Source organism: Scyliorhinus torazame, chromosome 7, assembly GCF_047496885.1.
Source record: "Scyliorhinus torazame isolate Kashiwa2021f chromosome 7, sScyTor2.1, whole genome shotgun sequence".
Classification (NCBI taxonomy): Eukaryota; Metazoa; Chordata; class Chondrichthyes; order Carcharhiniformes; family Scyliorhinidae; genus Scyliorhinus; species Scyliorhinus torazame.
Window position 1 is genome coordinate 233993363 of NC_092713.1, and position 23391 is coordinate 234016753.

Here is a 23391-nt window from a genome sequence, read left to right on the forward strand (position 1 = left end):
GAGAGGTAATTGTGCCTGTGATCCAGTGAAATGCTCATTTAAATAACTAATTTAGCATGCCTATTGCCTAATATTAACTATTCTGACTATCTGACCCAACTATTTTGCCGAAATGCCTTCTACCTCTTCCTTACTGAAGGTCTTGACATTCATTACATGATACATGAAAAATTCTTCATTCAATAACATTTGTAATGCTATTGTGACCGTGGAACTTGTAGCACTGTAACCCTTGGAAATTGTAAATTCCATAAGATTGAAACATTCTCCTGTGTAGTAACTGTTTACTGTATTTGCAACGTCATTAATATCAATGAAATGTTGCATTTACGGTAATATATTGATATCTCCTTTTCATAATTTTCTTCTGAATGGAGATGCAACAAAATAGTTCAAACTAGAGCAGCAGGACAATAAAAGATTATCCAGAATTGTCAGCAGTACCTGCCCCAGGGTTGATAGGTGCATGATATTGATGATCCATCTTCTGACATTGCCTGGATCCTTTGTACATTAATAACTTAAGGCCACGCGATATATTTGACTAAGCTTGCCAAATGTCAGCTAATGTACTAATAAGGCACAGTGCTAAGTATTTTTCTTGACCTGCTACTTGTGCTATACTACCACACAATTTTGCAGATGCACTTGTGTAATCGTGTTCCCCTGCACTTCAGATTAAATTGGGGATATTTTATTCCAATACTGGACATAATTGCTTTTCTAAACTTTTAATGGCTTTTCATTCATTTTGAAAGCGCTGTGTTGGTTTTGCTTTTATTGTTTAATTTAGAACACAAAATTGATAGAGTTGATGTTGGGAAGATGGATGGCATTTGGCTGCCCCTTCTTAAAAGCCTCCGTGTTGCCTGTCTGCGCTGGCCTTTCTATGTCAGCAATAATGTTCATGCACTGCCACAATCTTCATTTGTTCAGTGTTTAGAATCTCCAGTGGGGAAGAGGAAAAGAAGCATGACTGTTAGTCCTTCTCACGATCCAGCTTTCTCAGGATTAAATCAGGTCTGAAACTGTCTCCTACTCGAGCCAACCCAAAATTCATTTTTTCCAATCAGATTTAAGGCCACTCACTATCTGTGTTGGCATTATTCAGACATACATGGTAAACGTGTTTGTTTTCTTGCTTGGAAATAAATTCTAGTTCTGTTCACTGAATTCTTTTCTGGCTCTTGTGTGCTATTAGAATTGGGCTAAAGTTTGACCATTTATGTATAACCTTTTATATTTCTTTGTATCTGCACTCGTTTTATTTTAGCCTTCCTCCCTTTGACTGAATTCTGGCTGGGAGAAAACAAACACGTTTGTTCGACCCCCTTTGGCACTGGTGCTTTGTGAACCAGCTAGGTAGGAGGTGTGTCCACCTTTGAAGTCTGGATTTGTTAGCTTCCCACAGTGAGAACTGGCAAAATGGGGGCAGGTTGGAGTGTTGGCCTTCACTGGGACTCAGACCAGCCACCATGGAGGTGTTGGGTGAGTGCTACTTAGTCACCATGTTGACTATAGTGACTTTACATTCCTTCATACCCCTGGTAATACTTTAATTGCAACTAGAACTGGCATATAAAACTTAAATGGGAGTTATATTTTGCAGTTTGAAAGAGTGTTCAACAAAAACAATTGAAAATAAATGGTTTTCTCCCCATGACCAACAAATGGCCTATTGAATGATTAGTCTTTTGAATCTTAATTTCCTATCAATCTTTGAGGAATTAGTATGGGTGTTTGGATGAACTATACCAGTCTCATCTAGCATTGTTTTATCCATTTACCAAATGTGTGGAAGTTTGTTTTGGATCTTGCTTCATTATATTTACAAAATTTGGGGTGTGTGACCTCTTTTAAAGCATGTAAAGTATTTCATTTTGAATAAGTGGGTGCTTTGTCATGAAAGTTCTAAGAATGAGAAGAAAATATAATGGGAACAGGTGAACGTTACCCATTACTAGGAAAAAAATAATCAGGATCAAGCAGTGTTTGTGCGCTGAATATTAAGCTAACTGCGCAGTGGAATCAACCTTTTTTTGCAATTCAAGTCTGAAGTATTTGCTCCGTTTATTCTTCCTTAATTGGGCCCATCTATTTGGTGACTGACAAAGTAAGTCGTTTTCCAATTTGTGATGTTTGGGTTTGTCCTACATTTGAATTATGTGGATAAAAAATTTACAAAAAATTCAGTATGCAGCATAGAATTCTGTCCATAAATATTAGACAAATGCTTTCATTTGTCTGGTCAGGTGCTTCCAATTGACTTTATTACAATGTCTATTTTATCTCCACTGGAGTTTCCTATGAAAAGAGGAATTGAAAGGCAAGTGAAGTGTTAGTTCCTGCAATTGAGAAGTGGTATTTGAAAGAGTGAACTTCTTTAATGAGGCCAAAGCACTTTAATTTCCAGGGTGCTTGAGCTTGTAAATAGGTTGGGGGGGGGGGGGGATAAGAAAATAAATGAGTGAATTGCGTAGTTTAGGCATATAATTCCCCTTGTTAATGAGCAGTAATTTATTCATGGTGGGGTGATGTCACTGGATTAGTAATGCTGGGGCTGGGGGCACTTGTTCAAATTATAGAATCATAAAATTCCTACAACCATCGAGCCTGCACTGATGCTCTGAATGAGTATCTACCTTTGCCTACTCCCATACCCTATCTCTTTGGACACAAAATTTAGCATGGCCAATCCACCTAACATGCACATCTTTGTGCATGACAGCAGGTGAAATTTAAATTCAATTAATAAAATCTGGAATTGGAAGCTAGTCTCAGTAATGGTGACCATAAAACTATAATTGATTGTTATAAAAACCCATCTGGTTCACTAATGTCCATGAGGGAAGAAAATCTGCTATCCTTGCCCAATCTGGCTTGCATATGAATCCAGACCTCCACATTGTGGTTGCCTCTTAACTACACTCTGAAATGGCCTACCAAGCTACTACATTCAAAGGGAATTGGAGTGGACAACAAATGCTGGCCTTGCCAGTGATGCACTCAACCAGTGAAATAATTAATTTTAAAACGGTAATTTTCCTTAAATAATCACTGGATATTAAAGTTAATTTCAGGTCATCAATTGCTTGATCAGCAATAATATTGCTTTATCATATTAAATGTTGACTTTCCCAAAACAAAGGCTTTTAAATGTTTTAGTTAAAATTATATACAGTTGATCTTGAATGCTGTGTATCCATCTATTTGGTATTTTTATCATTAATCCTTTTGAAGCTTTATTAAATCGCAATATGTAGCTGCTATGCTATTCTAATATTTATTGGGTAACGAAGAGTGCAGTTTACAATAAATTGATCATTTTCTTTTTAATAAATTTAGAGCATCCAATTAAGGGATGATTTAGCTTGGCAAATCCACCTACCCAGCACTTCTTTGTTGTGGAGATGAGGCCCAATCGGACACTGGGAGACTGTACAAACTTCACACGGACAGTGGACCGGGGTCAAATCTGGGTCCTTGTCGCCATGAGGCAGCAGTGCTAACCACAGCGCCGCCCATAAATTGATCTTTTTCAAGCAGAAATGCCAGTATTAAGGCTTTCAATGTAATGAGCTAGCAACCTTGGCCATATGTGAATTTTCATTCCTGTAATCTGAACTTAGTCATAGATTCAGTTGCTTAAATGTTGCATGCTTTGAAGGCTTGGTTACCCTGAAATGCACTTGAATTGATACTGATTTCAAACTAGCCAGATTACCTCATGATTGTTTTGGTATATAAATAGGATTTATTTATTTTCAATTTGCTGATGTCAATATCCATTTCAGCTGCAGGGTAGTCATATTGTCCTAATTTTGCAAGAGCATTGGAATTCACCCGAGGAAGGAGCTGTGCTCCGAAAGCTAGTGATTCGAAACAAACCTGTTGGACTTTAACCTGGTGTTGTAAGACTTCTTACTTATACCAGTAGTTCAGTTTCTAATCGGATTCAGAAATATTTCATTTATGTTCTTGCAACTTAAAAGTATGCCTTGGGCAATCCCTCAGCATCAAGGATGACTTGCTTACTCCGTGGAGGTGCGTTCTGTGGTGGTGGATAAGTCCGATCCTGGATCTGCAGACTCTGCCGCAGCTTTGGCAGGTGGTGCTTGATTGGGTGGGTGGGACACTCTGGATTTTGCAGTACGTATGTGTAAAAGTATATGATTGATACAGCTAATAACGAAAATCTAGCATAGTATTCCTAACTTATGAAACACTAGTTAAATCACTACTTAAGTCACTTTGGCTACAGATTTGTAATTAGGGAGGTATTCGGTATATTGTAGATGAAGGAACAGAATTATAACTAGCTGGGCTGGTTTAGCACAGTGGGTTAAATAGCTGGCTTGTAATGCAGAACAATGCCAGCAGCACGGGTTCAATTCCCGTACCGGCCTCCCCGAACAGGCACCGGAATGTGGCAATGAGGGGCTTTTCACAGTAACTTCATTGAAGCCAACTTGTGACAATATGCAATTATTATTATTATTTTTGCATGCTTAAATTTGCAACTTTTGTTCTTTACTTGCATTTGAGGATCCTTAATACTGCTGTGTACAAACTTTTAACTGCGTGATTTTGAGAGAAACCCTTCTCAACAATTGTACAATATTTTGATGACAAACGTTTTGTCAGTGATCCTAGTTGAGCAGATAATTTGAATACATTAACCTTGACCTGCACATTTCCTGAAATTAAAATTGCATGTTTAGAAATAAATTGAACTGACCGGCTATGATGAATTTGCTTTAGAACTGAATTAACATTCCACAAGGGGGAATGGTTTCATTTTCAATGTGATTATAAAGCTATCTTGAGGTACACATTCCAGGGTAAAGCTTTGACATTTATGTTTGCTAAAATAATGTGTAAATGTTTGGTTGTAGGGTGACCAAGCACTGTGGTTTTACTTGAGTAAATTTTATAAGAGAAGAATAGAATTGAGATTGTTTAGTAAACAGGGAGGTAAATGACTACCCTGACTTATCACTCCATGTTGGCAGATCATTAGACAGTAGGTGAATTTTCAGAAGTTTTAAAAGTTTTAGTATGCCTGAGTGCTTTGGAAAGTTGTAGCCTTTGCAGAGACCTGCAATAGTTAACTATTTGTTCTCCATTCCAACTTTTCAATTCTCCTTGCTTGTTGCCAGATTGTGGTTAACACTGCTGCCGCACAGTGCCAGAGACTGGTTCACTTCTGACCTTGGGTAACTGGGGTTTGCACGTTCTCCCTGTCTCTGCATGGGTTTCCTCCGGGTGCTCCGGTTTCCTCCCACAGTCCAAAGATGTGCAGGTTGGGTGGATTGGTCATGCTAAATCGCCCCTAGGTGGTGTTCGGGGATAGGGCAGTGGATTGGACTTGAGTGAAGTGCTCTTTCAGAGGGTCAGTGCACACTCGATGGGCTGAATGGCCTGCACTGTAGGGATTCTATGATTTGTGTAGATAACTAATAAGGTGAAAGTAAAAGGGATTATTAAGTAGAAGTGAGCCTATTTGTTGCCATTTTGATCTCCCAGTTGTAATGTATCAATGTAAAAAAGCTTATTGGCTGATACAAAGATAGAAGGCATTTCAAGCAATTTGGATGGAAGCATAAAATCACAATATTGATAGATTAAGTGACTATCGAGGAATTGAACACGAGGCAGTAGAAGTCCAGCTTCAGCAATACAAAGCACTGTCAGACCGCACCTGGAGAACTGAACAGTTCTAGGCACCACCCCTTAGGAAGGATACATTTGCCTTGGGAGGGGCTGCATAATAGCAGAATGAAACCTGGACTCTCAAATTACAAGAATAAATTAAACTAAGGTTGTATTCCTTGAATTTAAAAGTTTAAGGGATGATTTGATCAATGGTTTCAAGATGTTGTGGGGAACAGGGTAAATAGAGAAATTATTTCCACTCTCTGGGAAGTCGAGTATTTGGAGGGTGTGGTTAAATTTAGCATCAGACCTTTTTGGAGTGAAATTTGGAAGCACTTCTTCAGGCAAATGGTGATACAAGTTTGGAGCTATCTTCTGCAAATAGCAATTGATGGAAGATCAATTTTTTATTTTTAAACTGACATTGAACAATGTGGCGTGGGTATGTGGAATTGATTCGCAGATCAGCCATTGCATGACAGCCAGGTTCGGCACATATATGTCACCAGAAACCCCTTTTTACTGATGTGTGATTGAGAGAAATGCTGGCTTGAAGACCAGTCAAATCAACTTGGAACATCACTTGGAAAATGTGATGGGCTCATTTACCTGCACCAAGGAAACCTCAATTAACATTTAATCCAAACGATGACACCACCTCTGTGCTCTGGATCATACATTTATCTCTCTGAAAAGAGCTTGACCCCACAACCTAACTCGGGCAAAAATGTTACCACTGAACCAAAGATGACACTTGTGCCTTTCATATAATAAATCTAAATGCACCAAAACCAAAAATCAGTTTTGTGCATAAACATTTTCATGTGAATGAACATAATTGGAACTGCAAATTGCAGAAAATTCTATCAAACAACTCCTGTTGTGCCATTTAGAAAATTGGGATGCATTGTAGCTCTCCAGTAAAATTAACACTACTGAATACTTCATAGATGAAAACTTGTAACATTGTCATAACAATGAATGTGAAAATTTGTTAAACATGTCTACATTATCTATGTTGGGGATATGTTGCCCAGAATTGATCAATCGGTCATGGCATATTAGCAACACAGCAGAACTAAAGTGCTTGCACAGATATAGCACCTTTCATAACCATAGGGCACCCCAAAACCCCTTGCAGCCAATTAAATGTCACTGTTATAATATAGGAAACCTGGCAGCTAAGTTACCAGAGATGACAATGTATTAATGACTAGATTTTCTTTTTTACTGACTTAGATTGTAGGATAAATATTGACTAGATAACTGCAGGCTCTTTGAAATATGCTATGAGATCTTTGGTATCACCTGAAAGGGCAGATTGGACCTCAGTTTAAAATCTCACTTGAACAGTGGCATCTCCAGCAGTACGCCATCTGTTCATTGGAGTGTCATTAATCTGCCGTTGCACTAGATTTGGCGCTCAAGTCTTTGAAATAGCATTTGAACCTGGAACCTTTTGACTCTGGTGAATATTGCTGAAAGTCTAATGAACACATAGTGCAGCACCAGACAAGCTTTTCAAGCAGTAACAACTTTGGCGGACTAAATCTTGGGGGCAGCACGGTAGCATAGTGGGTAGCACAATGGCTTCACAGTGCCAGGGTCCCAGGTTCGATTCCGGCTTCGGTCTCTGTCAGCGGAGTCTGCACGTTCTCCCTGTGTCTGCATGGGTTTCCTCCCACAGTCCAAAGTTGTGCAGGGAAAGGTGGATTGGCTATACTAACTTGCCCTTAGTGTCCAGAAAAGGTAAGGTAAGGTGGGGCTACGGGGATGGGGTGGAAGTGTGGGGTTAGGTAGCGTGCTCTTTCCAAGGGCCGGTGCAGACTCGATGGGCCGAATGGCCTCCTTCTGCACTGTAAATTCTGTGAAATCAAATTTTGGATCCAAGTTAAGTGAAATATTAAAAAGCTGAGAAATTTGCATTTCGTTTCATTTTATTAATAAAGATAGGTTTTTTTTCATGGGGGCTGGAGGAAGAGCCTAGACCTGTTTTTTCATTGGCTATAATTTGGGTATAGCTATATCAGTAAATAGCAATCTACAATGTATGGAGTTTTAAAAAATTGTCATTTATATTTAATATACAAACCTTAGTTTGTCACTGGTGTTTGTACTTTGTGCTGGAGAAACGTTCAAACTATCTGATACAGTGGTCTCACTTAACAGTTGAGACAACTATGGTCCTTGGGAGAGGTTAATGGCTTGATAAACCATATTCCTGAATATTTTATATCAATTCCTAGTTGAGCTACGACCATGGTACAAGTTGAGGGTGATTGACCATATTGGATTCCTGTCCTTTCCATCAGCGGAGAAATTTAAATTCCGTTCTATAGAACACGGTGGCAAAGTGGTTAGCACTGCTGCCTCAGGTTCAATTCCTGCCTCGGATGACTGTCTGTGTGGAGTTTGTACTTCCCAGTGTCTGCGTGGGCTACCTCCCAAAGTCTAAAGATGTGCATGTTAGGTGGATTGGCAATGCTAAATTGCCCTTTCGTGTCCAAAGATTGGGTGGGATTACGGGGATAGGATGGATGGGTGGGCTCAGGTAGGGTGCTCTTTCTAAGGTTCTGGTGCAGACCTGATGGGTCGAAGGGCCTCCTGCACTGTGTAGATTCTATGAACAAATAAACAGTAGCTTTATTTTCTAGTAGATATCGATATTGGTCTATTGGGAGACGGAGGAGAGGCCATTGGCACTTCCTAGCATGTCAACACGCAGTACCCATGTCATTTAAAAGGATCGCTTTTACCATTGCAGTTGTGGGTGTTGGAGTAGAAGTGTCTGCATTCCTGTTGCTACATATTTAGCAAAACAGGCAGCATCGCCAATTTAGTCTCCACAAAACATTTTTGATTGGTGGCTGATTGAATTCTATGCACTGATTTTCTCCTTTGTGCTTCGGATAAATTTTTACAGATGCAGTCTATTTTGCATATTGCTAGTTTTTTAATCTCTGTTTTGTCCTTTGTTTAATGGCAAGTTATTGGAAAGATAACAAATAATTTGGTGGATGTTTCATAAAATCCCTACAAATAAGTTTTTCTTTGCCTCAAATGGAGGCAATCTTTTATGTTTTAAGGTTGAGGCATTATTTTGGGACATGTTACCTTTCCCTGTCCTTTATTCTTTGTGCTCCCTTAGGAAGACCCAACTTTGGTAGGAAATGGTGACTTACCACCTTGGATCAGATGCAGTGGGTGACTGCACTTGTGCCTATGTATTTATATATTTTTTTAATGGCTTCAGCTGGACTTCCTCCAATCTTTCACCCTGTGTGTACACTATTGAATGTAGAATGACTACCTTGCAGAATTTGCACATGTCTTGACTGCCGTTTAACCATATAGTTGAAGAGCTAGTGTGGCATATTCTTGTGCCCTGGAAATTACCTTGATGCCAGGTGCATTTTATTGAATGAATCCTATTAACACTTGGTGCCCATGTTTTAAGACCATGTTTTTCAAATGTTTTTTTTCCCCCGGGACCAACTTTTGCCATCTGGCCAACTTTGGGACACACTTGCTTTTAATGCGAAAAGCGGGGGGGGGGGGACCACTTGCTTGGTCCTCACAATCTCATTCCAGTCAGGTTCACAGGAGAGGGCAATGTGCATATCGAGTGCAGACGTCAGCCAATGTCTCTGTGCTGCATTCACCTTTGTAAGAACGGAAAACCCAACCTTGGACACGCAGGTCATCGTGAAGGACAATAGCAACAATATGCTCCTTTTACTCAGCACTGGATACGCTTGGGAGATGCTACTCCAGAATGCTGAGAGCCTCATGGACTTTTGGCATGTTTTTAATGTGCTATCACAGGTCAGGTACGACAGCCTAGTCTTTTTTGGAGTCTCTTGTAAGTTAATACCTGACTCTGGGGACTTGACCTCAAAATAAACTTTTCACACACTACTACTTTCAAAATCTTTTATACTGCTTTGTTCCCGAGTTAGGTTTCTTCTTTGTAGGCTGCTAACCAGAGGCCGTGGAGATTGTACAGAGCTAGCACTGCCCTGTCCTGCGAGGATTCCCCTGAGCAACGCTCTCCAGATTAAGATGTAAGATCCTGGCCAATAGGTGTATTACCTATTGTCTCTCTGGCCATGATTTGCTTGTCAGAAAATGATTCATCTTCACTATTCTCTTGCCTTGCTTGCCAGCAACTAGAAAATAGAAGAAACTCTCCTCTGTGATTTGGTGTCAAAAACATGCACATACAGGGTGCTTGCTGTCAAGTGTACTTGCAGGGCACGTAACCTGCTCACTACTGCCATTTATGGCTGGAAGACGACACAGCATAATTTCCTTCTCATTTAAAAAGCCACCATTTTCAATTTTTTTAAAAATGCCAATAGCGATTGGGACCTCCGCGGATACACCTCAACCCTCCTGATACCCGCCTGTGACCCACCCGTGGGTCACGTTCAAAGACATGAGCAAAATAAACAGTATGTTGCTTTTCATATGAACATATTCCTGAAGAGTGAGTTATTGTTGATTTCAACCATTCAAGTTTTATATGCAAGCATAATTTGAAAATGGATTGAATTTTTGTCCTGTAACACTGTTCAGTTTGATTTGTGTATGTTAATGTTGCTGTACATTTGCCAGGATGTACAATGAAATCTAAAATTTAGTTGGTATGATACAAGTTCTAATATATTACCAACAAATAACATGGAGCTGATGGAGATCTAGATTTAAAATATTGGTTGCCTAACTAAATTACATTTTGTTATACACAATTGATGAAAACTGCTTTGCATTTTAGAGAAAAAAGTAATTGAGCTGAAGAATGACCAGTCTTATAACAAACGTGTTACAGAACTGAACATTGTGCAGATTGTACTTCCATTGGTGTGAAATCAATTCCAATGTTGGCATTCACCTTGTTTAGGCAAGTCTTTGTTCTTGGTGCAAATCTAGATAGTAATAATTAGCAGGTTATTTGAACATGGAATTGGAACTGAACCTAGTTCTATTACTTCCTAGTGCTCATGTGTGCAGCAGGAGTCACTCCTTAGTAGTTCGGAACCTTGGGTAGCTGTTTTCCAGGACGCCAACAGCAGATCATTTTAATTTCTATAGTTCTAATCTCCAGTCTTCTGGTATGTCCAGCTTGGTGCTGAACTGGGTGGCATGTTTTATCTATCTGGCCATGACAGGATTAGGAAAGTGACCTTGAGCTTCAGTGTCTAATTTTGGACAGAGATGCTAAATCTAGTTGGCGTGAATGCATGTTGAAACTTTAGGTCAGTCAAACTTGATGTGGAGGGATATTCGGATGAATGTGAGGAAGTTGGGATGTTACTTGGATGAATGTGAGGAAAAGGCCATTGTAATCCACTGTCATTCCTTAGTTTGCTTAATGTTAAGAATCAATGTGTGTTAATCATAAAATGTGAATGACCTCCATGTGCAATTTGTTTTTGTTTTTTTAATACTGCACAAGCAAAAAGTAATGGGAAAATTACATTTTGGCCATTATCTAATGTCTTTCTTTTGCTACGACTGAGTATTGAAAAGATTAAACCAGGAGAGAGAGAAACATGAAAATGGTATCTCTAACATGAGAATTGTTGATTAGGCCCAAGTCCACGAAAGGAAACATTTGGCCTTCCCACAGCCCAGATGACTCCACCCCTCTTTGCCATTTGACTATCATGAGTCAACACCCCTTAAAAGAGGAGGGGTATTCTGTGCAAATTATTTGTTTCATTGGCATTATTTTTTCACTTTTTGAAAAAAAATTATTTGTGCTGAGATGCCAATTTTTCCATTTGAGTACATGGCTGCTTTTGACTGTTTTGCAGCTTTAGCTTGTATCCTCTGTTAGTAAATATGTTTTTATTCAAATTGAAAATCATATAAGCAAAGGACTTCAAGGTCTAGAGGAAAATATTTTTATTTTAACCATGTTCCTGAAAAATGACGCACCTTCATCACTAATTCAGGCCCTTCTCTCGATTTCAATATCTTTTTACACTCTGTATAATGCATGCCATCACTTTTCTCCTTTAAAAGGAAATGATTATTATGTTTCTGGGTGGGGGGGACAAATTGAGTGCTAATGATGGCTAGTTTGTTTGCATGAGTGAGAATCATATTTTAAATAAGTCTAATTAGAATTTCCTATTTTGTATCTCTCTGCGTGCTGACACACTCCACTGTAGCCGAAGTTTTGCAGTATTGAATTTTGCTCTTTAATTAGTATCATCCATTACAAAATTAAAGCTAATACTGGATTTCACTTTACATTGCCTTGTATTTCATATTACAGCTGTTTCTGATTGACTTTGGTTTGGCCAAAAAATACCGTGACAACAGGACAAGACAACACATACCATACAGGGAAGACAAAAATCTCACAGGAACAGCACGTTACGCCAGCATCAATGCACATCTAGGTATTGAACAGAGGTAAGCTATTCAATTATATTTTTAATACCAAAATTGTTACTTTGGTTTGGAAGGGACAGATGTTCAAGGCAGCAGCAGTTGAATGGATGGTCCCTATCCTGGTAACAGAGGAATCTAAATTCTTTGCTTTTGTTGGAGTTGGGAGTGGTGGAAATTGGGTATAGTTATTAGAGAAAATCCAGAATGATTTTCCATCACTAGGATAATCTTGGAGCAGAATTTGCAGAGCATTGGGACTGGAGGACCTTGACTTTTACCTACAGATATAGTGACAGATGGCTGAACTGGTTGTGTGCAGGAAATACTCCAGTTTACATCTCAGACTTGAGGGAATGAAGAAGTGCACCTTAGTGGGGAAGTGACTGGGGTGAGAAAAGTGAATCTTTTGAGGACCGGGGAATGGATGATAGAGGTGTTGAGAAAATCAGCAATTCAAGGGTATTGTAAATATGGGTCAAAAACTAGGAAGGGGGGGTGGGGGATTTTTTAGTGTAACTGTAAACCTGGAGTTTTGTGGAATTGGATGCTGAAGGATCTTGGCATAATTTGGAGAGAATGGAATTTGCTGAAGACTGGCAGTTGAGATGCTGAGGACCCAAGGAGGCAATCAAGATGTATCATTTACTCTGCACTTCTGGCTGAAGATTGCAAATGCCTCGGTCTTTGTACTAATTTGCTGGGCTCTCCCATCATTGAGGAGGATATATGTGTAATAATATCATAATTTTTATTGCCACAAGTAGCCATACATTAACACTGCAATGGAGTTATTGTGAAAAGCCTAGTTGCCACATTCCAGCACCTGTTCGGGTACACAGAGGGAGAATTCAGAATGTCCAATCCACCTAACAGCACATCTTTCAGGACTTGCCTCTTCCTCCAGTTAGTTGTTTAATTGTGCACCACCATTCCTGGATGTAGCGGGACTGCAGAACGTTGATTGTGGGATTGCTTAGCTCTGTGTCTATTGCATGCTGCTTATGCTGTTTGGTATGCATTGTGTCAACTTTTTGTTGTTGGGAGTTCCATTCATCCAGGCAAATTAAGAAATTTCCATTACATTTCTGACTTGCCTCTTGTGGATTGTGGAAAGGCTTTGGAAAGTCATGTAGTGAATGAGCTGTCACAGAATTCCCAGCAAAGACTGTAGCCACAGTATTTATATGACTGTTCCTGTTCTGTTTCTGGTCCTTGACTGCCAGAATGTTGATATTGGAGACCTCAGCGCTGTTCATGCCATTGAATGCCATGGGGAGATTGTTGAGTTATTTTTCGTTGGAGATGGTCTTTGCCTGGGACATGTGTGGTGCAGTGTTACTTGCTACTTGTGAGCCCAAGCTTGAATGTTGTCAAGGTTTTGCTGCAGATTGACACATACTGCTCCAGTATCTGAGGAGTTTGAATGGAAGTGAACACTGCATTTGTAGCAAAGATGCCCACTTCTGATCTTAACAAGGGAGGTCATTGTAGGATCAACTGAAGGTGGTTGGACTTGGGACACTGCCATGTGAGCTCCTGCAGTGATGTCCTCTACCTGAGATGGTTGGCCTCCTTTGTGCTGATATGATTGCAGCCAGTGGTGAGAAGCTTCCGATTTCCATTCACTTCAATTTTGAGGCCAACTACTATCTTGATGTCTGAGGCACTCAATCTGCCTTCACTCTGTTTTGTCATGTTTGAATCAAGAATATAATGAGGCCTGGAGTAGTGGTTTTGGCAGAACCTAAAGTGATTGCTGCTGATCTGGTATATGGTAAGTGCCATTGGGTAGCACTGTTTAAGGGAAAAAGCTAATTCTGGCGCAACTGTCTTTGTAGCTGGCATGTTGCCAGCTTCCATCGCCTTCCTGATTCTAATGTGGTCAGACATTTCTTTCATCACAATCAGAAGCTATGGACAAAGATAGGTCATCCACTCAGCAGTACTGGCTGAAAATAGCTCCAAATGCTACCACCTTTTGTGCTGCTGTGCCTGGCTCCACCACCATTGAGGATGGGGATTTTCATGGGACTTGTTTAATTGTCGGCCACCATTCATTGTTTATGAGAGGACTGCAGAGATTTGATCTGATTTATGGGATTGTTTAGTTCCATTCATGGTATGTTGCTTTCACCATCTAGCATACGTATGTTCTAATTTACCAATTTGGCATCTAATTTTTGATATGTTGACTGATTGCAGTATTTCCCTTTTTCTTGAATGTGCTCAAATAAAGTTATTAAAAACCATGACAATTTTTGTAGGATACATTTCTTTCAAGAAAAAAATTAGTTTAGTGGGCGTGCTTCACAGCACCAGGGACCTGGGTTTGATTGCCGGCTTGGGTCACTGTCTGCGCAGTCTGCACGTTCTCCCCGTGTCTGCATGGGTTTGCTCCAGTTTCCTCCCACAGTCCTGAATGACGTGCTGTTAGGTGAATTGGATATTCTGAATTCTCCCACAGTGTACCTGAACAGGTGCCGGAATGTGGCGACTGGGGGATTTTCACAGTAACTTCATTGCAGTGTTAATAAGCTTACGTGTGACACTAATAAAGATTATTATTATTTTGCTCACTTTAACCCAAAGAATGTCATAGCATGTAGGGGCATAACTGGTTACTGATTAGAATTGGTATTGATTAGCATGCAGAGACATAAATGGTTTGCGATCAGCATTGTTATTTGATTTTCATTTTGGTTGGGTGTGGCATTTAAAAACGGCAAACTAGTTTTTAAATTGCATTCTTCCTCTTGCACTTGATTATTATGGAATAGAATATCCCAAAAATTTGGTAACGGCACGTGTGATTTATTGAGGGATGCAAAGGTTGCTTTTTACACTGAAGATAGAGATATTGACTCTTTTATTTTTAACTATACCTAACATCTACAAAGATTCCTCGGTTGCATTAACCTTTGGAATTATTTTTTGTAAAATGGTTTACTAACTTCTGGCTGTATGTAGGCTTGTCAGCTGAGGAATGCAATAAATCTTTCTGTAGAGATGTTTGAAGGTTTTTAGCTGTACTTATGCTGACTTGATCTAATTTTTAAAATTAAATACAGGTACCCAGTTGCACTGCATCCAAACTGTCTCTAAACGTGACAAAACAACTCTGGATGTTATTCTGCCTTTAATCCCAAAAGTGCAATGCATGCGATGGTTTGGGACAAATAGCCCACATTGGTATTGGGGTAACGTTTTTGCCTAGTTGTTTTTTAAATGATTGGAAGTAATGAATGGCATCTTTCAATTGGTATTATTTTTATTTGGCATTTATTTTTCAATTTTCCCCTTAGTTGCAATGCAGGGAACAGCTAAATTGGTTAGAGGGCCCAATTATTGTTCTTGGTTTCATTGCTTTCCTAGCCAAAGCCAAGAAAGATGGTGAGTTTGAGTTGTATGGGGTCAGTGTTTTATGGTGAGTTGAGAACTGTGGAGATTGATTTTTAAGATTATCACCGGATCAGCGTGTAGCCAGTGTGTCTGTACTGACTTGAAGTCTCACAGCATTTTTTTTCCAGCTGGAAAACAGCCGTGATGACTTATAATGCCAACGTGTGTATTGCTTGTGGTTATGAATGAAAATTATGTTGGCAAAGGTAACAATGGATAGCAAAAATAAGAGGGCAAAACATTTTTGGCAGCTATTAGGCCTGGTTAGGAGTTGAGAAAATCAATGGGATAATCAAGTGAGGTTTGCTAGTAGATTGGCACAAGCCAGCTGTTGTCTAATTAGAATTGAAAGGAGCACAGATCTGTATTTTTGCAATCGGGGCAACTAAATGCCTGCTGGGTGGGATATTGTATTACAAAATATTCATCTGTAAATCCTTCTAAAAATTCAAAGATATTACTAATTATGCTTTGCATAGGAGGATTCTATTTTGTGTTTCCTCTTGGTCCCTGGAGCTGTTCCTGTGATTTGGGTCGTGACATGTCAGCTGATATTAACCTGTTCTCCCTGGCTTGAGTATCGAAGTGGGGATCCAAGCTGCGCTGCACTACTTTGAATTATTAAGGAAACTCTTTTGAATGCAAAAGATTGGAGCTTGCTATATATGGTGCTTCATTGACATTGAGAGTGAATTCAAGTATTTTTCAAGGTGAATTAGTTAATTACTAGTCTCTTTGTTTTGCTACTTCCTAAGACATTTAACTTTTTCCCACCAGTCGTCGTGATGATATGGAATCTCTAGGATATGTACTGATGTACTTCAACAGAACCAGCCTTCCATGGCAAGGATTGAAGGTAAATCCAGAGGAGACTTTAGAAATAATTCAATAGCAGCATAGGTGTGACTGAATGTACATTGCATGGATTGGGATTATTTGGATTTGATTTTTGTAATCAATTTTGCAGTATTTTTAGTAGCTGAGGAAATTAATGTAAGAATTAGGAACAGAAGTGAACCATATGGCCCTGTCATCCTCATTGCATACCTGTCTGCTTCCTATAACCCTTGATTCCCTGAGACCAAAAATCTCTCTTCACCTTAAATATACTCGACAATCAAACCACTGGAAGAGAATTACATTGATTCACATATCTTTGAATGAATAAGTTTCTCCTTAAAGCAGATTAAATGATAAACTGCTTCTCCTGAGGCTGTAGCCCGGCCCATGCTCAAGATTCCCCAATGAGGGAACATCCCCTCAAATGTCTGCATTATCAAGCTCCCTGGCATCTTGAATATTTTAATGAGATTCACTTTCATTCTTCTTACCGCCGGAGAACATAGCACAATCTGCTCAACTTCGCAACATAAGACAACCCTGTCACCCAGAAATCAATTTAGTAATCCTTTGCTTGGAAGACTATTGCAAGTATATCCTTTGATATGGAACCAAAACCATGCATTGTACTCTTGTCACATCAAAGATCTGTACAATTATAGTCAGGCTTCCTTGTTATTGTATACCCAATTGATTTGTAACAATATACTTGGAAATGAATGAATTCTGTATCTTTGAAGAAAACCCACGGTACAGATTTTGGGGAAGGAGCCTTAGATGTGATTTGCAAATTTGTATTACAACATTCTGAATTATAAATTCAGAATTATTCTGAATTATAAAGAAAAAATCATAAGGATGTAAACATTTATTTCAGAAACTGTTTTGCTTGGCTAACTATCGGTAAGGCAAGAGGTCCCTGAGACTGGCAACAAATCAAGTCTGTAAGAAGGTGCTCCTCAGTTGTTGCTTATGGAGTATTTACTTATCAACAAGTAATGAGCAGGGCACCAGCATCTTTGGAACCATTATCAATATGAACTAGGTGCAGGTGTGACCTTACCACTAGGCTTACAACTTGTTCCTCACTAGATTTCACCTCTTCCAATATCAACTTTATGATCCACGAAGGTATATTATCCAACCTTCACCCCTGCGATTTCTTTCCCAGTTCAATTGTTGCCCTGTCTTTCTATACACCTCAATATGGAACTGGAATGCTCTTGTGCATTTGGTGAATACCAAAAGCACCTTATCTTCTTTGAGCAAAAGTAAATATGCCCTGCTCTAGGACAAATTGCTGTTTACAGTTTAAATGCAAGAAAGGTTGCTTGATTTTTTTCAATATCAGTAGGTGTAAGTGAAGGTAAAGACCTGCAATTTTAAGTATTTAGATATAGACTACATTTGTATGATGGACATACAAAGAACCATACAACACAGGAACAAGCCCTACTTCAAGCATTTATAATTTAAGGAAATCGATATGTAAACTATTTGTTCTGAAGATTTTTGGCAAACCATTTGAATTGTGTAGTCCTTTAAAGAAAATACATTGTTACTGCTTAATAGATTTAAAATACTTACATGTTTTGCAATAACATATTTATTACATTCATCTACCTGGTGTTGGTGTGACATTTTTTTAAACTTATTTCTAATAGCCGAGATATTCCATGAACAAAAATTGGAAATATTGCTTTCATGTTGCATATCATTTCTGTACATGGTGCTTGCTTTTATATATAATAATAATGAATCTTTGTAAACCTTTCTCATCACATGCTGAACTTCAGCATTGTTATCATTACAAGTGCTATTGCAACTGCACGCAAAGTGATTCTAACAATCATTTGAACCAGATCTATGTGCCACTCCTACTACACCAAAAGCCACCCATGTATTTTGACGTAGTCATTGCTCGTCTAATGAAATAATTGACGCCATCAGACAACTACTGTCTGCTCCTGTTTATTTTCCTTTAACGTCTCCAGCCTAATATAAGGTTTATGTGTCTGGGCACACACAGGGCCCTTGGTAAGCAATTTTGAAATACCTGCTTTGCCCCATTCTTTGTTTTTGGTTGGGGGTTACAAGTGTTTATTTTTGTATTTATCTCATCAACTTTGTAAATTTGTTCACTAACTCGTGTTCTCTTTGGGAACTTTCCTTGATGGTTAGACAGCTAGAATGCAACAAAGGTTAAAGCATGCAAACTGTGACCACGCCCAAATAATTACAATTAATATTAATGGGCAGGTCCTGACTTGTTCAGTATATAAATTGGATTTTTATTTAAAAAGTAAGCGTTGCCCTTGATATCAATGTTGCATGACTGTCTTTAAGCTTGATTGACCGTCAGAACTTGCCAACAGTTTTTCAGCCTGGTTTATAAAATGTTCATGCAGGATTTTGCTGTTCAACTCATTTGTGCACTTCAGACCATTCTCAAATGTTTATTCTACAGGCAGCCACAAAGAAGCAGAAATATGAGAAGATTAGTGAGAAGAAGATGTCCACACCAGTTGAGGTTTTGTGTAAGGTAGGTTTTGTTTCTAAGTCTGTTGAATTTCTTTTAATGTTGTTTATGCTTGAGTGCCTTTTTAAATCTTCCAACTGGGTGCTTGAATAAAGATCAACTGACATTTTGAGCAGTGGTGTTCCCAGCGATGAGGGATTGATGATGTCTTACATTGCAAGCGTCACCAGATCTTCCAACTTGCACTAACTGAGTAACTTGCAGTGTGATGGCTCCACGATATGGCAGAGGGAGATGATGTAGAAAATTTAAATTTGTTGAACTTTTTCAAAAGGTGATTCTGATCCTTTCCTGTTGTAGAAAAATGTTATGTGAATAGAAAGTTAACTCTTTCACCTCTCTATATTAGGGGTTCCCCGCTGAGTTTGCAATGTACCTGAACTACTGTCGTGGACTACGTTTTGAAGAAGCACCAGATTACATGTATCTTCGACAACTTTTCCGCATTCTTTTCAGGTGACTTGTGAAGCCACAGTGCACTTTTTGGAAAAATCATTTTTTTAAATGGAGGACTTGGGAATTTACCAAAAGATTGCTTTTATATCTTGCTACTAATATGCTGTACAATTTTTCAAATGTATAATTGGGTACATTGATATCATCTCATCTTCCACATATTGGAAAGAACTGCAGTTAGAATGATGCAGCAAAGAAGAACAGAGGGGTGGCCATTTTGGTGGGGAAACGGGTAGCATTTGAAGCAAAGAACATCGTAGCAGATAGCGGAGGTAGATATGTAATGGTGAGTGGTAGGCTGGAGGGAATGGAGGTCGTGTTGGTTAATGTGTATGCCCCAAATTGGGACGATGCGGGATTCATGAGACGGATGCTGGGGCGTATACCGGACCTGGAGGCAGGAAACTTGATTTTAGGAGGGGACTTTAATACGGTGCTGGACCCGGGGCTAGATAGATCCAGCTCAAGGACCGGAAGAAGGCCGGCAGCGGCCAAGGTACTTAAGGGGTTTATGGACCAAATGGGGGGAGTGGATCCATGGCGATTTTTTAGACCTAGGGCTAGGGAGTTTGCCTTCTTCTCCCATGTCCATAAAGTGTACTCCCGGATAGATTTTTTTGTTTAGGAAGGTCGTTGATCTCTAGGGTGGAAGAAGCTGAATACTCAGCCATAGCGGTTTCAGATCATGCCCCACATTGGGTGGACCTGGAAGTAGGAGAGGACAGGGAGCAGAGAACACTCTGGCGATTAGATGTGGGACTGATGGCGGATGAGGGAGTGTGTGCAAGAGTGAGGGGGTGTATTGAGAGATACCTGGAGGTCAATGACGACGGCGAGGTCCCTGTGGGAGTGGTCTGGGAAGCACTAAAAGCGGTGGTCAGAGGAGAGCTGATCTCTATTGGGGCCCACAAAAGGAAAACAGAGGCCAAGGAACGGGATAGATTACTGGGGGAAATTTTAAGGGTGGACAGGGAATTTGCAGAGACCCCGGAGGAGGAGCTGAACAGGGAGAGGAGACGACTCCAGACCGAGTTTGACCTTCTGACCACCAGAAAGGCGGAGGTACTGTGGAGGAAAAAGCACAGGGGAGGAAGTACGAATATGGGGAAAGGGCTAGTCGCCTGTTGGCGCACCAACTGCGAAAGAGGGCAGCAGCGAGGGAGATAGGAGGAATTAGGGATGAAAGGGGAGACACTGCGAAGGGCAGGAAAGATAAATGAGGTGTTTAAGACCTTTTATGAGGAACTGTATGGGTCTCAACCCCCAGAGGGAGAGGAGGGGATGCGGCAGTTCCTGGACCAATTGAGGTTCCCGAAAGTGGAGGAGCAGGAGGTGGCAGGCCTGGGGGCGCCGATTGAGGTGGACGAGGTTATTAAGGGACTGGGAAGCATGCAAGCAGGGAAGGCTCCGGGGCCGGATGGGTTCCCGGTGGAATACTACAGAAAATATGTGGTCTTGTTGGCCCCGTTGATGGCGAGGACGTTCAATGAGGCCAGGGAAGGGGGGACTCTACCCCCGACGATGTCGGAGGCGACGATATCGCTAATTTTGAAAAGAGACAAAGATCCGTTGCAGTGCGGGTCCTATAGACCTATTTCACTATTGAACGTGGACGCCAAGTTACTGGCAAAGGTACTGGCATCGAGGATAGAGGACTGTGTCCCGGGGGTGGTGCACGAAGACCAGACAGGGTTCGTAAAAGGGAGACAGCTGAATGTTAACGTGCAACGACTATTAGGGTTGATAATGATGCCCCCAGTGGAGGGGGAGGCAGAGATAGTGGCGGCAATGGACGCAGAGAAGGCATTTGATAGGGTGGAGTGGGAGTATTTATGGGAAGTGTTAAGGAGGTTTGGGTTTGGGAATGGGTTTATTCGCTGGGTTAGACTTCTTTATGGGGCACCAACGGCAAGCGTAGTTACAGGTCGACTTAGATCGGAGTATTTCCGATTATATGGGGGAACAAGACAGGGATGCCCGCTGTCTCCATTGTTGTTTGCGTTGGCAATTGAACCTCTGGCCATGGCGTTGAGAGACTCCAGGAAATGGAGAGGGGTGATTAGAGGGGGAGAAGAACATCGAGTCTCGTTATACGCGGATGACCTATTGTTATACGTGTCGGACCCAGCGGGGGGGGATGATAGAGGTTATGCGAATTTTGACGGGGTTCGGGGAATTCTCGGGGTATAGGCTAAACATGGGGAAGAGTGAATTATTTGTGATACATCCAGGGGACCAGAGTAGAGAGATAGAAGGCTTACCGCTAAGGAAAGTGGAAAGAAACTTCCGATACCTGGGGATTCAGATCGCTAGGAGCTGGGGAACCTTGCACAGACTTAATCTGACACGGCTGGTAGAACAAATGGAGGAGGACTTCAAGAGGTGGGATATGCAGCCTTTATCGCTGGCGGGCAGGGTGCAAGCAATTAAGATGATGGTCCTCCCGAGGTTCTTATTTGTATTTCAATGTCTCCCTATATTAATCACCAGGACCTTTTTTAATAAAATAGATAGGAGCATCACGAGCATTGTGTGGGCAGGGAAAGTTCCGAGAGTAAGGAGGGGGTTCCTTCAGCGTAGTAGGGATAGAGGAGGACTGGCACTACCGAACTTGGGAGATTATTATTGGGCCGCCAATGTGGCATGATACGTAGATGGATGATGGAGGGTGAGGGAGCGGCGTGGAAAAGACTGGAGAGAAAGTCCTGTAAAGGGACGAGTTTAGAGGCGCTGGTGACGGCACCGCTACCACTCTCGCCTAAAAAGTATACCACGAACCCGGTGGTGGCGGCAACACTGAACATATGGGGACAGTGGAGGCGACAGAGAGGGGTGCGGGGAGCCCTGGTGGGGTCCCTTATCAGGAACAACCATAGGTTCGCCCCAGGAAGAATGGAGGATTTCAGAGCTGGTACCAGTTGGGAATTAGCAAGGTGGGAGATTTATTCTTAGATGGGACTTTTGCGAGTTTGGGAGCATTGGAGGAAAAGTATAAGTTACCCCGGGGAAATTTCTTGAGATATATGCAAGTGAGGGTGTTTACTAGACAACAGGTGAGGGAATTTCCGTTGCTCCCGATACAGGGGATACAGGACAGGGTGCTTTCAGGGGTGTGGGTCGGAGAGGGCAAGGTGTCAGAGATTTACAGAGAGATGAGGGAAGAGGGGGAGGAGTCGGTGGGAGAACTAAAGGGAAAGTGGGAAGAAGAATTAGGGGAGGAGATAGAAGAGGGTATGTGGGCTGATGCCCTAAGCAGGGTAAATTCTTCTTCCTCATGCGCCAGGCTTAGCCTGATTCAATTTAAGGTGCTACATAGAGCACACATAACGGGGGCAAGATTGAGCAGGTTCTTTGGAGTGGAGAACAGATGTGGGAGGTGTGGCGGGAGCCCGACAAACCACGCACATGTTTTGGGCGTGCCCGGCACTGGAAGGATATTGGAAGGGAGTGACTGGAGTGATCTCGCAGGTGGTGAATGCCCGGGTCAAACCAAGCTGGGGGTTAGCTCTATTTGGAGTTCATCATAGAATTTACAGAGCAGAAGGAGGCCATTCGGCCCATCGAGTCTGCACCGGCTCTTGGAAAGAGCACCCTACCCAAGGTCAACACCGCCACCCTATCCCCATAACACACTAACCCCACCCAACACTAAGGGCAATTTTGGACACTAAGGGCAATTTATCATGGCCAATCCACCTAACCCGCACATCTTTGGACTGTGGGAGGAAACCGGAGCACCCGGGAAAACCCACGCACACACGGGGAGGATGTGCAGACTCCGCACAGACAGTGACCCAAGCCAGAATCGAACCTGGGACCCTGGAGCTGTGAAGCAATTGTGCTATCCACAAGGCTACCGTGCTGCCCGTAACGCGGAAGAGCCGGGAGTGCAGGAGGCGAAAGAGGCCGATGTCGTGGCCTTTGCGTCCCTAGTAGCCCGGCGCAGGATCCTACTTATGTGGAAGGAGGCAAAACCCCCCGGACTGGAGGCCTGGGTAAATTATATGGCGGGGTTTATTAAACTGGAGCAGATAAAGTTTGCCCTGAAGGATCGGCTCAAGGGTTCACCAGGCGGTGGCAGCCATTTCTCGACTACC

The 23391-nt window shown here is 41.3% G+C and overlaps 1 protein-coding gene across 3 annotated transcripts in view; it reads left to right on the forward strand.

Annotated features, from left to right (window-relative positions):
* csnk1a1 (casein kinase 1, alpha 1) overlaps positions 1–23391 on the forward strand; it is a 64397-nt gene that overhangs the window by 18781 nt on the left and 22225 nt on the right. For 2 of the 3 annotated variants that reach the window (XM_072512148.1, XM_072512147.1), the window contains exons 5-9: positions 937–1020; positions 11942–12081; positions 16237–16315; positions 18767–18841; positions 19188–19294. In XM_072512148.1, coding sequence (XP_072368249.1) covers positions 937–1020; positions 11942–12081; positions 16237–16315; positions 18767–18841; positions 19188–19294 — 485 coding nt within the window. The remainder of the gene's footprint in view (positions 1–936; positions 1021–11941; positions 12082–16236; positions 16316–18766; positions 18842–19187; positions 19295–23391) is intronic. The other variant, XM_072512149.1, reaches the window with a different exon arrangement.